This window comes from Zootoca vivipara, chromosome 1 (assembly GCF_965207765.1).
Source record: "Zootoca vivipara chromosome 1, rZooViv2.hap1.1, whole genome shotgun sequence".
NCBI classification, from domain to species: domain Eukaryota; kingdom Metazoa; phylum Chordata; class Lepidosauria; order Squamata; family Lacertidae; genus Zootoca; species Zootoca vivipara.
The window spans coordinates 118,351,390-118,367,408 of NC_142582.1; the positions used below are offsets into that span (position 1 = coordinate 118,351,390).

The window sequence follows — 16,019 nt, forward strand, 5'->3', positions numbered from 1 at the left end:
AAGGTAAAAATGAGCAAACAGAGAGGGCAATTGTAATTATAGTTATTTTTATCTTTCTATCTTACCTGTTACGAAAACTCAACACAACATTCAGGAAAGGGAGGGAGGGGATGGAAAGCTCAGGGAACTGGACTTGCAGACTAAGCACAGTTCACGCATATCTGAGGAGTTTCAGATTCAGAAGAAAATACTTCTTCCCTGTAACGGCAACATCATGTATAAGCCAAACCTCTGAGTCACCTGCAACCTAGCATTCTGATTGGCTAGATCAGCCTTCCCTGACCTGGTGACCTCCAGGCATTTTGGACTCCAATCCCATCAGCCCCAGTTTACTCCTTAAAACTGAAAAGGTCTTAAGTTGCAAAACTTCTAAGTTCCAAAACTTTCCAGCTGTGACAGATAAGCAGCGCTCCGTGTTCTCGCCTTTTTATCATTTCTTAGATCATGTGAAAGTCCAAACTATTGACGGGAAGCCCCTGGGAAGTTTCACAGTTAGCACTTGTTATCTACCCAATTACCAGCAACTCCGCAGAAACAGTCCAAAAATCCTTGGTAAATATTTGGGAGAGGAACATTTTGAAGCGCTTTCGTGTAGGCCATCCATTACATTGTGTCTAGTTGTTCCCCGGAGGCATGGGAAATAAAAGGGAGGTGTCCAGGATAGAACAACGAAAATGTTTTGCTCTGGAAAAGGGTTCTCTGGGAGGAAGTAAAGGAAGTAATGGTATCATACAAATGGGTCACCTATTCAACCCCCTGCAAAATCTCAAGTCACATGACCTTACTAACCATGCATTGCCAGTCCAAACAAAAAGAACCGAGGGCGCAAGCAAAAGTTACTTAAATTATGGGAAAGGGTATTTTCTTTTACACAGGGTCAGCCTTTTTCATCTTAAGCATGAAATAAATGTGCTTGCACAGACAAACACACCAGGTTTATAAAGACATTGGATTCTTATCTCATTATGCATGATCAAGCTTTCTTTAGCGCCTCAGCCCTTGCTCCCCCCCCCCAGGACCAATTGCAGTCATCAACAGTCGTTAACAGCCATCTACAGGTTTACCACTCCCTTCAGCCCATCACACATTCCCATCACCCCCACCCCCACCCTCTGAATATACATAAGGGTCTGGTGGATTCTGTTTCAGTGTATCTGACGAAGTGTGCATGCACACGAAAGCTCATACCAAAATAAAAACTTAGTTGGTCTTTAAGGTGCTACTGAAGGAATTTTTTTATTAAACACACCAGGTCACTGGTTGTCAGCAGAGGGTCAAACTACACGTTACACTTAATGTACCGCATGCCGCAACGACACTTGTTTCTCTTAAATTAATTACAGCTCTGTAGGGTAGCGCTGCTGATTTTTGTGACTGATTAATTTACCTAGCTATTATTAAGCTGATTTACAGCCCAGGGGTTCCCAAACCGCGGTGCGCGATCTCCAGTTCAGCGGTCTGAAGCGTGCCTGTGGACCTGCAGTTGAGAAGGCGGGCGCCGGCATTAAATATTCACGCCAATTTTTAATTGTGTTTTTATGGCTTCTTTTATTTCTTACATTGCTTTCTATCGTATTACAATCTGAATTCCACGCCCTGCAATAAAATACAATATATAAGGAATAAGAGAAGCGGTTAGAAACACAATTAAAGATCGTGCGGCACCCAGCATGGCGTATTACAATTGCTACAAGAGGCAGGAAAAACGTTAAGAGCCTCCGCGTTCAGCTTCGTTGGGTGTTTGTGAGTTCTAGTGTTATAAGAGAGGGAGAAAAAAACAACACTTTTCTCTATCCACAATTTCATAATTTTAAACATTTCTATCATGTGAGTGTCAGAGGCAGTAGGGAAAGTGAGCGAAGTGATATTGAGCTCCCATCCTGCTTGCAGGTTTCCGCACAGGCATTTGGCTGGCCACTGTAAGAACAGGATGAGGGACAAGGTCTGATCAAGGAGGGCTTGTCTTTTGTTCTTATTCATAGCCAGCACTGGTTTCTCACGACTCCCATGAAAACAGAACAAGAGGACAAAGAGTGTACACATGCCAGAATCAAACACTTGGTTTTGATTCCTGCTTTCCAGTGTTTGCAGAATGCTGGAATCAATTCAGCCAGCCTGCCAGATGTTTGCCTTCATGGGTCAGGGCAGGCTCCCGTCTCCCTCTCTCCCCTAATTTACGATTGCCATCAGCGTAATTACACCAGGTAGATAGCTAGCGATGCATGCATCTTACATTCTGCATGGCGTCCTGATACTGCGGCAGTGACGACAGCTGTGTCTCGGAATGGTACGGGGATAACCCTTTCCTCAGAGTCCTCAGATCCCCAGAGCTTGATTGCTGAAAAAGAGAAAGAGAGAAAAGGATTACTATTTAATCCAAAGTAAGACAACGAGACTTTATTCTACTTTCGATTCCTTATTTGGTTCCTACCCTCACCTCTCCAGTTCATCTGGCTCAACTGTAGGCACCACACGACAAGAAAAATCAAGTTTAAAGGCATGCTGTTGGAAATGAAATGGAATATTGCTTGGATCCAAACTGCCACTTAGCAGGGGATTAGTTCCCCCTCCCAGTTCAGCTGGCTTCCCAGCTGCAAAAGCAGGGACTGAGGGTGATGTGGGGGTGGGCCTGAGCAGGCCTGAGGCCACTTTCATACCATGCCATTTAAAACACCATGGTGCCATCTTGAACTGTCATGGCTTCCCTCAAAGGCAGCTGTAGTTTGTTGACAGTGCTGAGAGTTTTCAGGAGGCCCCTATTCCCCTCTCCATTCCCCAAGTTCCCTGTGAAGAGGGGTTCAATGTTAAACCACTCTGGGAACTGTAGCTCTGTGAAGTTCCTGCGTTATGATTTGGGAACGATATAAAGCAGGCATCCCCCAACTTCGGCCCTCCAGGTGTTTTGGACTACAATTCCCATCATCCCTGACCACTGGTCCTCTTAGCTAGGGATCATGGAAGCTGTAGGCCAAAACATCTGGAGGGCCGCAGTTTGGGGATGCCTGATATAAAGTATATAAAAGTATGTGTGTCTTTATGGCATCCTCTTTAATAAAACAATAAACAACTGGGGGAATTCAATTTGTGAGGACTGTGTTTCTGAAAGCCTGCATTTGTGTCCTTATTTTATGACTATCACTCAATTAAAAGTAAGTGCTTTTTAAATATTGACTAATCATTCAATGAATCTCATGCAATTTCACTGGTGAAATGGTGTTTTGGGGGGGGTAAGGGCAACACACACACACACACACAAAACAATGAGAGAGACTAAATGAATATGCTACATATCAGACAGACAAACAGATATGGTACAATGTTGGTTCCCTACAAACCATGGATTGCAAATAAGGAGCCAACTCTGGGAACGTGCCCTCTCTTCCAGTCCTTCCTCCTACATGGATTCCCCTCCACTGTGGGCCTTAACTATAGTTTAGCATTACGTAACCAGATTCTCCATTAGCCAGAGTTTACAAACCCAGGTCACTTTTAACTTTGGTCAAGATGGCAGCCCTGCAGTCTAGTGAATCGTTCTGGAAAATGTGTTGCTGCTAAGCAGCTGCAAACCTGAAAGGAAGGCCATTGGGAGATCCAGGTAAGACCGGCATTTGCATATAATAAATAAACATTTATTTAAGGGAAAAGATGGAAACCCCATTTAGCATCAGCACAAATCCAACTTGTGCTTGAGTTTATGAAGGAAGTAGGAAAGTGCGCATTCCCAACAAGCAGTCCCAACATCATCAGCAAGATGTCTGCGGTTAGAACAAACCATGGCTTGCTACTATGTTTGAACACAGGCACTGTGTCCCTACCCAACAAGAAGGATCCTTGGAAGCTGATAATGTATGGTGCCCTCCATGCTAGCCCTGGCTTAGCAAAACACATTTTCTTGGGTGAGATAACTCACTTTGAAAAGGATGCTGAAAACCATTTTTCAGGAACATGCTTTTTTTAAATGCCCTGTATTTATAGTTTCACTTTCTTTGAGCAACTTTTGGCTGTGTTCAACTGCCTGTTTGTATGCTTTATTTTTTAAAAAAATTGAGAATTCTTGAGATAAAATACAGTAAGAATCAATAATATTGAAAGAAAGAAAGAAAGAAAGAAAGAAAGAAAGAAAGAAAGAAAGAAAGAAAGAAAGAAAGAAAGAAATGGGGGGAAAGCTAGAGAAAGAGAAAAAAATACCTGTGAGGTCTTTTACCATATTTATATCAAATCTATCCTGTCATTTATCCACATACAAAGATGTAGACCAGGCACCCCCAAACTTCGGCCCTCCAGATGTTTTGGACTACATTTCCCATCTTCCCCGACCACTGGTCCTGTTAGCTAGGGATCATGGGAGTTGTAGGCCAAAACACCTGGAGGGCTGCAGTTTGGGGATGCCTGATGTAGGCTCTACATATGTAGGAGTCTACTTCTTCTCCCAGTCTCTCACCCTAGGAGTCTCTACCCTGCCTTTCACACAACAGAGGCTCCCCTTCTCTGAGTATCCCCTTCCTGTTTATGTCTTCCTCAGTCCAAGGTAAAGGACTTCTTTATCCCCCGCACCTACCCACCCCAAAGCTTTTTAAAAAATGTTTCCAATACAAAATAGTATTGGAAAACTAGATAAAACAAGAGAAGGAGAAGAGAGAGAAAGAAAGAGAACAAAACAGAACAGAGTCAAAAGGATAAAAGTATCGTGTAACCACAGCCTATTCCCCGCTTGTCCCTGTTACCAGGTCCCGGTATGTTTGTGTGCATGCATGAATATAATGCTATATGCCATTAAGTGACAGAATGTTGGAAACCAGACAATCAACAAAATAGAAATGCTTCAGATTCATCAAATATACACTCTTGGATGGAAACAATACAATTTTATTAGCATCAACTGTGTTCATTAACTTATTCGGTTTTCAAAGGTCATCCAGTAGTGCATTGTTCTCCATTCTGAGGCTACAAAAACATGACCTTTCCAGTTTCTTTACGCTCCATTAAAGCTTTTGAGTTGCATCTGGTGCTGCAATGATATTTTTCCAGTTTGAAAGAACTGGAAAGAGGACGGGCCATTGCGGCAACAAAATTTGATGGAAGGCCACAAAAACAAGCTTAGCTGTGCATACAATAAGAATCCAGGTGTATTAGTCAACAACAAAAACGTACCGTCAGCATACAAATCAATATGGCTAACCTAATCAAAACATCCTCCCTCCCCACTCACACAAGAAACTAAAGATCATCACAGCCAACCACAAATGAGCAATTGCACCCTAAGACGAATCCCGACCTCTCTCACCAACAGAGAAGCACGAACAAACAACAGAGAACCTGCACAAACGACGCTGACGCCGAACCCCTACACATATAAAGAAAAACAGAAACATTGACAATCCACCACACCCAACCCCCCATCCCACCCACCTCTTTCCCCCCTTCCTCATAATGTCTCGATAAGTAAAATTGATGTGTAAAAATGATGCATGAGACACTGCACTACCTTTGTAACCTACAAAAATCCTTAATAAAAATAATTATATATATAAAAAAATAAGAATCCAGGTGTTTTGAGGGTTTGACTGCAACCAACATCTTCTATGTCAAGTAGTTTTCTTCCCACCAATATGTCAAGATCTTAAAAGCCAGCAGTGTGTCGAAAGAACTGGAAAGAGGATGGGCCATTGCGGCAACAAAATTTGATGGAAGGCCACGAAAACAAGCTTAGCTGTGCATACAATAAGAATCCAGGTGTTTTGAGGGTTTGACTGCAACCAACATCTTCTATGTCAAGTAGTTTCTTCCCACCAATACACCAAGATCTTAAGAGCCAGCAGGGTGTCGGAGGACATTGGAACCCACGGGTTAAAGCGTATGGAGGATCCCATATGTAAAATTTGTCATGGAGAAACCACCTCATGAATCCATCATGACATGAGTTTGCAACAGGCAAATGGAAGGCTCTCTTTCTTGTCCTGACCCCAGTCTGCACTTTCCCCTTCCAAAAATGCACTTCAGAGTCCAGCCATCTGAGGCAAGAGGCTCGTAATAATTTTGAAGTGTCAGAAAATGGTACACAATCATTTGAGCTGTGTTGGAGACTGCCTAGGCCCTTGCATATCTGCTGTCAGACGCTATAAGGAAGCTGAACAGCACAGCAGGGAGTTGCATTCCTCAATTGATCACCCCATTTGGTTTCAAGGCAGAATCCCAAAAACCACATCACAAAACAGCTGACCAGGGTTTGAAAGAAGAAACAGGAGGAGGAGGAGGAGCTTGGATTTGATATCCTGCTTTATCACTACCCGAAGGAGTCTCAAAGCGGCTAACAATCTCCTATCCCTTCCTCCCCCACAACAAACACTCTGTGAGGTGAGTGAGGCTGAGAGACTTCAGAGAAGTGTGACTAGCCCAAGGTCACCCAGCAGCTGCATGTGGAGGAGCGGAGACTCGGACCCAGTTCCTCAGATTACGAGTCTACCGCTCTTAACCACTACACCTCACTGGCTCTCTCCTTACAAGTCTCTCCTTACACTGTTCCAGCCCTATCTCACCCCTTTGGGGGAACTTAAAGGTAAAGGTAAAGGGGCCCCTGACCATCAGGTGCAGTCGTGTCCGACTCTGGGGTTGCGGCGCTCATCTCGCTCTATAGGCCGAGGGAGCCAGCGTTTGTCCGCAGACAGCTTCCGGGTCATGTGGCCAGCATGACAAAGCGCTTCCAGCGAACCAGGGCAGCACACGGAAACGCCGTTTACCTTCCCGCCGGAGCGGTCCTTATTTATCTACTTGCACTTTTATGTGCTTTCGAACTGCTAGGTGGGCAGGAGCTGGGACCGAGCAACAGGAGCTCACCCCGTTGCAGTGATTCGAACTGCCAACCTTCTGATCAGCAAGCCCTAGACTCTGTGGTTTAATCCACAGCGCCACCTGGGGAACTTACACTGGCTTAGGTTCCACTGGCTGGGCCCCAGGTGAGCTGGCAGAGCCCGGCTTACACCAGCGTAGGCCTGGTTGAGCTCCTGCTCAGCTGGGAAAGCCCAAGACAACTCCAAACTCTCTCGTCCTGGTGTATCTTAGGTTCGAATTTCATGGCAAACCTACATTTCCTATGGTTCCATAGCTGTCTCCTTTCTGGTCATTGTTCAAGTCTCTCATCTAAACACACTTTGCAGGGACTTGGCAAGGATAAAAACTGAATAATGTCACCCCCACTGTCCTGAACCCCTTGGAGGGAAAGGTGGGGTACACATGTGACTAACACATTTTTGTCAGAGAGGCAAACAGAGATGCTCAACTGACCCCAGGATGAGCCTTCTCAGCTTTGGGAAGATTGAGTACTTGTCCATCCCACTGAGCGACAGGTAGGATTTTATTTCAAACCAGGTAGAGATGTACAGCAAGAGGAGGAGGAGGAGGAGGATTTATTACTTATACCCTGCCCATCTGGCCGGACCTCCCCAGCCACTCTGGGTGGTTCCCAACAGAATATTAAAAACACGATAAAATATCAAACATTCAAAACGTCCCTAAACAGGGTTGCCTTCAGATGTCTTCTAAATGTCAGATAGTTGTTTATTTCTTCGACATTTGATGGGAGGGCGTTCCACAGGGCGGGTGCCACTATCGAAAAGGTTCTCTGCCTAGTTCCCAGAAGGTCGTCTACCTGGTTCCACCCACAGAATCTTTAGCACTCCAAACAAATTCTAAGTAGGGTCCTGTGTAGTATGGAGTGCTCCTGTTCAGGGCTCCAAGCAGGCAGGCAGTTATTCCCTATTAAAAGATGCTCCATTCCTTCCCCACTCGACTTTCTCAGAGAGTTTTCCCTAGCAGACACTCAACATTGTGTACTCATTGAGCATTCTCAGTTCCTGGTCCTCCTAGGGATGTTTTGGGTTTGAGAATGTGGGGTGGTTATTGCTGTTGCCCGCTTAGGATTTTCTCCCTAAAGGGTTGCTCTATGTTCTTCTACATACTGAACCTGTTGCTGCCTCCCGTTGTGCACAGATGGGACCATTTTGGCTACATCCAATCCTAAGAAGAGCCTTGTTGCATCAGGCCAAAGCCCAATCTAGACCAGCATCCTTTTCTCACAACCAGGTGCCTATAGGAAGCCAGCAAACACAACCAGTGTGCAACAATGCTCTCCCCCAGTTTGCGATTCTTAGCTATATAAAGATGGGCACTCCGAAAATGAGTTCACTATCTGTCAGAGGGTCATCGTGGCTACTCTAGAGCAGTGTTTCTCAACCAGTGTGCCTCCAGATGTTTTGGGACTACAATTCCCATCATTCCTGACCACTGGTCTTGCTAGCTAGGGATGATGGGAGTTGTAGTCCCAAAACATCTGGAGGCACACTGGTTGAGAAACACTGCTCTAGAGGACCTCCGCTTGAGTCCAGTTTGTCTTTAAAGACTTTTATTGTGCAAAGTATTTACAGTGCAGAGACAGCTTAGAACATGACCTCTCACTCCGAATCAGAATCCGGCAATGGCGTACGTCTGTTTCTATGCCAGCAAAGTAGTCGGGGCACGTCAAAACGCCTCCCCCTTGACCTGCATCGCGGTGCTCTCCTTAACTCTTGCGCCGGAAGGAGCGATGCCCTCTCAGAGCCTCCTCCCGCTCAAGGCGGTGGAAGGGCTCTCCAGCATCCTTGAGCCCTTGCCTACATCTCTCCTCCCCTGAGCTTTCCCATCGTTCCGCACGCTGGCTGCTCTCTCCCTCCGAGTCTTTCCCCTCCCCGCTGGCTGCTTCAGACCCACTGCTGCTCCCTGTGCTTGGGCGAGGTGGACGTTAGGATGATGGGGGCCGGCTCCCTGTAGGGAGTCACCCTTACACTATCCATGGAGGATAGATAAGATACCTAGACTGATATGACAATGTCAGCATACAGCTAGCTGTCACTTTACCAATGGCCCCATCCATCTTGGCAAGATGTGAAAATAAAGGAATTAAATAGAATGAGAAGGACACACAAAACCTCATATACTACTCACTGATATAAAAAGGGAGGGTTTATTATTATTATTATTATTATTATTATTATTATTATTATTATTATTATTATTATAGTACTATGGCTAATCAAAGCATTAACAGATTGAACAGCCAAATGAAGACCCTATGGCTATAAAATAATAATCACTCGACATTTATTTTTAGCTGCCATGGTGGTTACTGTAAGAAAATGGAAATATTTAGAGGGGTCCATGGCTATTGTTATTTTCAAGCAGGTGTTGGGTGGCCGCATCTGACATGTATATTCTAGTTGAGATTCTTGTATTGCAGGGGGTTGGACTGGATACCCCTTGAGGTCCCTTCCAACATTTCAATACTATCATTCTATGAAAATGTAACTCCAAAACTGAGGTATAGTAGAGGACAAACAAGCAAAGATTTGCTTTCAGCCAAGTGGCAAACATTTATTTTACAAATAAATGTCACAACAATGTTCAAATCCCTCAGGCGAAATATGGCCCTATTTGGAATCCTGGAGTCTCGCTGCCAGTCAGTGTTGACATTGACCCACAAGGACCAATAGTCTGACTTGGTGTAAGGTGGCTCCCTATGTTCTCACTGAATGTCATGCTCCAGCTCTCAAAGTTTTCCAGCAAATGTCTCTTTTTCTGGAAAAAAAATCCTTTTCTTTCATTGCAATATAGCCCCATTAGCGGTAATTCTAAACAGCTCGGCTGGTTTGGTTCGTTTCGGAAACTGCAAATGCAATTTGAGACCAGCTAAATCAGGTCTTTGCAACCCCACAGGGTCACATCATTAATATCGCCACTGTGCACATTTCATGAACAATATGTTTCACTTTTCAACCAAATCTAATAAGATATTACAACGGCCATAAGAGGGATAAAGCATTTTAATTACCCCTGTAAAATCCTCCTTGCGTGCTCCTCGGATGCTTATAAACACTTACCCATTGAGGCAGGCTTCGTTACCAAGTTTTAAAAGATTACAGAGGAAAAGAAAAACCCAAATTGCTCATTAACGGGACTGGGACGAATAACACGTCAAGAGAAGACAGCATAATTCCACTTAAACCCTTTTTTAAGGAATAAAAAAGAGAAGATCATTGCGTGTGCTTCGACAGTTTGTTCACAAATAAAGAAGAGCTACTGTTATTATCCTTCATACTTTTCATTAGCAGAGATTACTCTTAAATCCAGTGTTGGAAACAATTATTTAAAGGTGTGGGCTCACCCAGTACTGATGCTCCTTAATCCCTTCCTATTTTAAGTACTTTAATGAGGGATGTAAAATCTAGGCACCCTTTCACCAGCGGTGCTTAAAAAGAGCTGGACTGAGACAAGATGGCACCCACACAACCTTCCACCCCACATAAAGGACCAGCAGCTGAATCTTCGTCAACAGAAGTACGTCCTCTTCTGCACTTGAAACCAACAGGCCCCCAGCTCAGGGACACACAAAGATGTCTGGCCTCAACTACCCCCTTGAGGGGTATTCCACCTCACCCATATATCTGAAAGACCAACTCCTTCCCTATGGACCCTCTCAAGTTTTAAGACTGACGAACAGGGGCCTTCTTGGTAATTCCTCCAGAGGATTTGGGGATGGGGGGGCTGGCCCAGGAGAAGACATTCCCTGCGGCAGCTCCTAGGTGGTGGAATTCCCTCCCCAGAGAGGTGTGCTTCTGCCATATGCAGAAGACACACCACTTTGATACCTGTAGTACGGTACATCTTTTCAGGACTCACGCTGTTCCTACCCTTCGGGACATTTTCCAGATACATATAAGACAGGCATGTTCTCTATGACCTCAGCAGCACCTATTGAAGTTTTTACTTTTCCAACAAACTTTTAAAGTTGAGTCTGTTATCCCACTCTGTATCAGTATTGGATTTAAAAATCCATTTGTTTGTTCGTTTTCCCCATAAAATTTAGACACCGCTTGATTGGAAACAACAACAACACCTCAGAGCGGTTTTCAAAAAAGATAAAACTGAGGAAAAAATCCCAACCATGATTTTGAAACATACACAAATTAAAATACAAAAACAGATTAAAATTACCTCAACTTTCTGAGCATCAGGGTAGGCTTCTATATGTGTGTGTGTGTGTGTGTGTGTGTGTGTGTGTGTGTGTGTGTGTGTGTGTGTGTATCTTTATGACTGATGCTTTTGTTGTTAAATCACTTCACAAGAAGTGATTCATGAATGGAATGAGCTAAATGAATTTTTAAAAGTTATTTTTTAAAAACGGAAGGGTTTCAACCAGTATCTGATACATCTGACAGTTTGAATTTGAAGGCCTAAGCAAAAAACAACAACGCATAATTGGATCGCAACAAACAGTTCTGGCGCTGTTTTTCTTTTTTTAAAATACTCTTTTAAGTTGGAGAAGGACAAGTTTCAAGAACATTGTATGCCCAATCAAAAGTTATTTTACAAAAGGTTATTTATCATCTTGTCGTCTTGGGAATCGAATCAACACAATGGTACCCAACGACTTTCATTTGTTCAGTTAACAGTCATTGCATTAGAGTCTTTGCAAAATGCAATGGCCAACTGTTCTCAGTGAGACTGTTTTGTCGCCTTGATATTGTTGTTTCCCTCCTGGGTGATTTTAAAAGGGGGGACCCCCCCACAACGCTCCCCAACCCACCCTTCTCTTACTTTGGTCTGTCAAAGCTGCCATTTGATGGTCTGACTTGCAAGGGGAACAGAATGAACATCAATCTTGTCAAGTGCCGTGCCATTAGAAAGCTTCCTCCTAATGATAATGTGCATGTCTGGAGTTTTTAGTTACTGTCAGTCAAATCGGTAGTTGAGAAGGAGGCACTGGGATGACGCACAATAACAGAATTCAATGCTACCGATAGCATCACAGATTGCAGGCTTCCCAGGGGGTCGTAATTTTCAGACGCCAAACTTTTAAGCCTCGTGTTTCGTCTGGTTTTCAGTTACTGAAAACTGGGCCCAGTCTTATTCAACATCAATGACTTGGATGATGGGCTTGAGGGCATCCTGAGCAAATTTGCAGATGACACCAAATTGGGAGGGGTGGCTAATACCCCAGAGGACAGGATCACACTTCAAAATGACCTTAACAGATTAGACAACTGGGCCAAAGCAAACAAGATGAATTTTAACAAGGAGAAATGTAAAGTACTACACTTGGGCAAAAAAAATAAAAGGCACAAATACAGGATGGGTGACACCTGGCTTGAGAGCAGTACATGTGAAAAGGATCTAGGAGTCTTTGTAGACCACAAACTTGACATGAGTCAGCAGTGTGATGCAGCAGCTAAAAAAGCCAATGCAATTCTGAGCTGCATCAATAGGAGTATAGCATCTGGATCAAGGGAAGTAATAGTACCACTGTATTCTGCTCTGGTCAGACCTCACCTGGAAGACTGTGTCCAGTTCTGGGCACCACAGTTCAAGAAGGATACTGACAAGATGGAATGTGTCCAGAAGAGGGACATTAGGAAGAACTTCCTGACAGTAAGAGCTGTTCGGCAGTGGAATTTGCTACCAAGGAGTGTGGTGGAGTCTCCTTCTTTGGAGGTCTTTAAGCAGAGGCTTGACAGGCATATGTCAAGAATGCTTTGATAGTGTTTCCTGCTTGACTGGGGGTTGGACTGGATGGCCCTTGTGGTCTCTTCCAACTCTATGATTCTACTGATGCTGACCAAAAGAGACAGCGGATTGTATTTTATATTCAGACCAACAGCAAGCAAAGGGAAGGGAGATTCACAGCCACTGCAGCTGCCGAGAGGCCAGAATGCCGCAGCAGAGCATACGCTCTGCATGCAGAATGTCTCATTCAGTTCCCAGCACCTCCTGTGAAAGAATCTCAGATACCCTAGCTAAGAATTCGGTTGGATGATACCCAATTGTGGAATCACGCAAACACAGTGGAAATCCAGTTGCACAGCTGGGACTTCCCTCCCTCTCCTCCCCTCTGCAGCCCCATGTGCCCTCCCCAAATTCTGCTCCTGAGGGCTGGAAGACTGTCTGGAGGAGATTGGAGGGCTTGGGATGCTGCAGGGGAGAAAGAAGAGAAAGGTGAACCCCATCATATCCGCTAACATGACAGCGGCTCTCGCCCCATGCCTAAGATCTTGGAGAGCTGCTGAAATGAATGGGCTGATCATGGTTTGACTCAGCAGAAGGAGCTTCAAGCATTCACACAAATTCTCCAATAGCAGTTTCCATAGCAGCACAACAGGCAGTAAATGTATGTGTTGTTCCTTTTGAGTAAGGGGTAGATTAGCTGTGCCTCCCCCCTCCCCCCAATAAGCCAGCGTGGCAAATAGGGAAAATGGGAGCCAAAGTCTGACAAAATGGGGAGGTTGGTCTCTAAGGTGCTACTGGAAGGAATTTTTTATTTTGTTTCGACTGCACCAGACCAACACGGCTACCTACCTGTAACTAGAAAAATGGGGAGGGCCATCCCAGTTTTAAATCATAAGTTGCCTTAAGCATGACTCATGGAAAGGAGGGGTATAAAGTTAGAAAATAATGACAGGGAACAAAAAACGTTATTAAGCCGTTTGGGCTTACAACAGCCAAAAGAAAACAAAAAAGGCTTGAAAGATTAAGAATCATCACCACCAACATCCTCATCAAAAATAAGCGTATTGGAAGCATAGTTATTTGGAAGAGTGAAACATAGAGAGAGGCCATTGACTTATTCATATTCAAAGATTCTGAATTTTCGGTTCCAACTTTTAAATCTTAAGAATAATTTCAAAATCTCAAAAAAGTTTTATACAAATTATTTCACTTTTCCAACAGACAAATCACCCCTTACTTTGCTACTTCATAGAGCTTTAAAGCCAACTTCTTCATACATGAGATAACTAAATGGAATATGTCTAGGAATCTGATTAGTAAATGAATAAATGTAATATTGATTGCTGGTTTTATTTTGCTTTTTTAATTGTGTGCCACTTCCATGATTTGTTTAAAGGAAATGGCATATAAGCAGACAAATAACAGAGACAGAGCAAGGATCACTTCGCACATAACTTGAGGCTTCACACATTAACTAGAAACCATGGTTTGGCATTATGGGAATAACCCATTTGCCTCCCCCCAGCTACTCTGCTTAATTAGCTACTTTGTACAAACAAGCCCTGATTCGCAATCCTGGTTTTCAGGGCTAACCATAGTTTGCTGGTCCAGATGGACCAGCAGTGGTGGCCAACACGATGCCTTGCAGGTGTTTTGGACTCTCAACTTGCATCAGCCCCAGGCAACATGGTTAATGGTCAGGGATAATGCGAATTGCGGTCCACACTTCTGGAGAACAGGTGCATTCACACTATACTGACATCCCTACCACCTCGCTCTTCTCCTTGCCGACGGCACCCTGGCAAGCCAAAGCCATGCCAGTCCCAGGAGGCCAGTGAGTGCTATCATCCCTCCCCACCAGTCACTCTTGTGCTCTCCACATTCATGTCCATTTAGCTTTCAGATAACACCTAATGGGGCTTTAGAGAGGTGGGGGTTGTGAGAAGCAAAGCAACTGAAGGATTTGTGAAGGATCAACAGGTTTCTAGGAAAACACACAGGTTGAAATCGTTGTGAAAGGGAACTGGGTGAAAGACGAAGACGTTTACAAATTGTGTGGATTGTCAACGACATTCTATAAGTGGTCCATTCATGTGCAGCACACATGGGCGTGGAAGACACCATCCAATGTCCGTGCAATATATTACAAACAGGTATGAAAACTAAACAAGTGAAGGATCACATCTCAGAGGAAATACATTGACGGCTGCATTTTCTTTGAACCATTAAATATTGGTACAAAATAGGTTCTTGTATTGAAAGGAGACCATGTGCTCGTCACTGATGTGAATTATTTACCACATTGGTAGATGTTTCTTGCCCCCCCCCGATTGTTTTTAAAGTACTTCGGTTTTTGGCGCTCAAAATCAGTTCTTTGTATTTAATTGATTAACAGAAGGTCTCCATCCTTCACTGGACATATGCAGATTGGTCAACATTAAGTGGAGAGGATTTGATAGTATGACCTCAGTATCAATGTATTTACCCCACCATGCTGAGCATGAGTCAAACAACTGGGCATTCATTTAAAAAACTCGGGATTACTAAAGATGGAAACTGCCAACATTTGCAAGTTAGACATATGAAAGTAGCAAAGACCCATCACCAACATTGCAAGCCAAGGCTTCCCCATATCCCAGAAAGCTGGAAGCTTAAATGTCTTGAGATATGTCTACCTTAATTAAATTTCTTGGTGAACCGTTGTGACCAGCCAGCTAGGAGGGAACAAAAGAATATTATACATATCAGATTATAATGAAAAGCAAAGCAATATCAAACATTCAAATACTGCATCCTAAACGTAACCCCCTCCACATTCGTGTTAATCCTTCCTGCATCGAAGAAAGTTGTGGTCATGGATGAGATATGCAGCTCAATAAGCATATGGGTGTGTGTGGCTTATTATAGGATGTCTGAAAAGATGAGATTTGAGAAATGGATGGAAGGCGCTGCCTTTTTCACAAGGGTGAAACTGAAAGAACACAGACCTCAATTAGTATAAAACTGGCATGGAAAATAAATCAAGTCCTGCAGATTTCAGCAGTCAACAGCCTAGCTTTTCACTCTGAAAAAATGGGTTTGTGAATTAAACTGGAAGAGGTACTGAGACAGTGCGCTATTTAGAGAACTGGTGCAAATTGGAATTCATAATTGACAGCAGAGAGATAAAGCTGTGGGGGGCATATGACAAATAGCGGGGAATCATTAATAAGGGGTTTTGCTTCAGCATGTAAAATTAACAATCATGAAAATATTTATCATCTGTGGGGAACAAGCAGCAAAAGTGGCCTGTGGCGTCACGTGCTTTGTGTTCTACAGATGCAGAGAAATCAAACTGAATTACACCAGTGCCACTGACATTCCAAAAGGGCTGCCTTTCTCTTCTTCCCAGCAAAGCAAGGCAAACTGAACCTGTGCTTTCAAGGGAGGAGAGGAGAGCAGGGTGTGTCACTGCAAGCATCCTGAAGCATGTATGGCAAACAGGATAT

At 43.9% G+C, this 16,019-nt stretch overlaps 1 protein-coding gene across 3 annotated transcripts in view; it reads right to left on the reverse strand.

Moving 5' to 3' along the window:
• The window catches only part of CCDC85C (coiled-coil domain containing 85C), a 168,510-nt gene that overhangs the window by 23,538 nt on the left and 128,953 nt on the right, over window positions 1–16,019 (reverse strand). For 2 of the 3 annotated variants that reach the window (XM_035106276.3, XM_035106287.3), the window contains exons 4-5: window positions 15,207–15,245; window positions 2,234–2,338 (exon numbers count right to left, since the gene is read on the reverse strand). In XM_035106276.3, the coding sequence (XP_034962167.1) occupies window positions 2,234–2,338; window positions 15,207–15,245 (144 nt within the window). The remainder of the gene's footprint in view (window positions 1–2,233; window positions 2,339–15,206; window positions 15,246–16,019) is intronic. The other variant, XM_088673255.1, reaches the window with a different exon arrangement.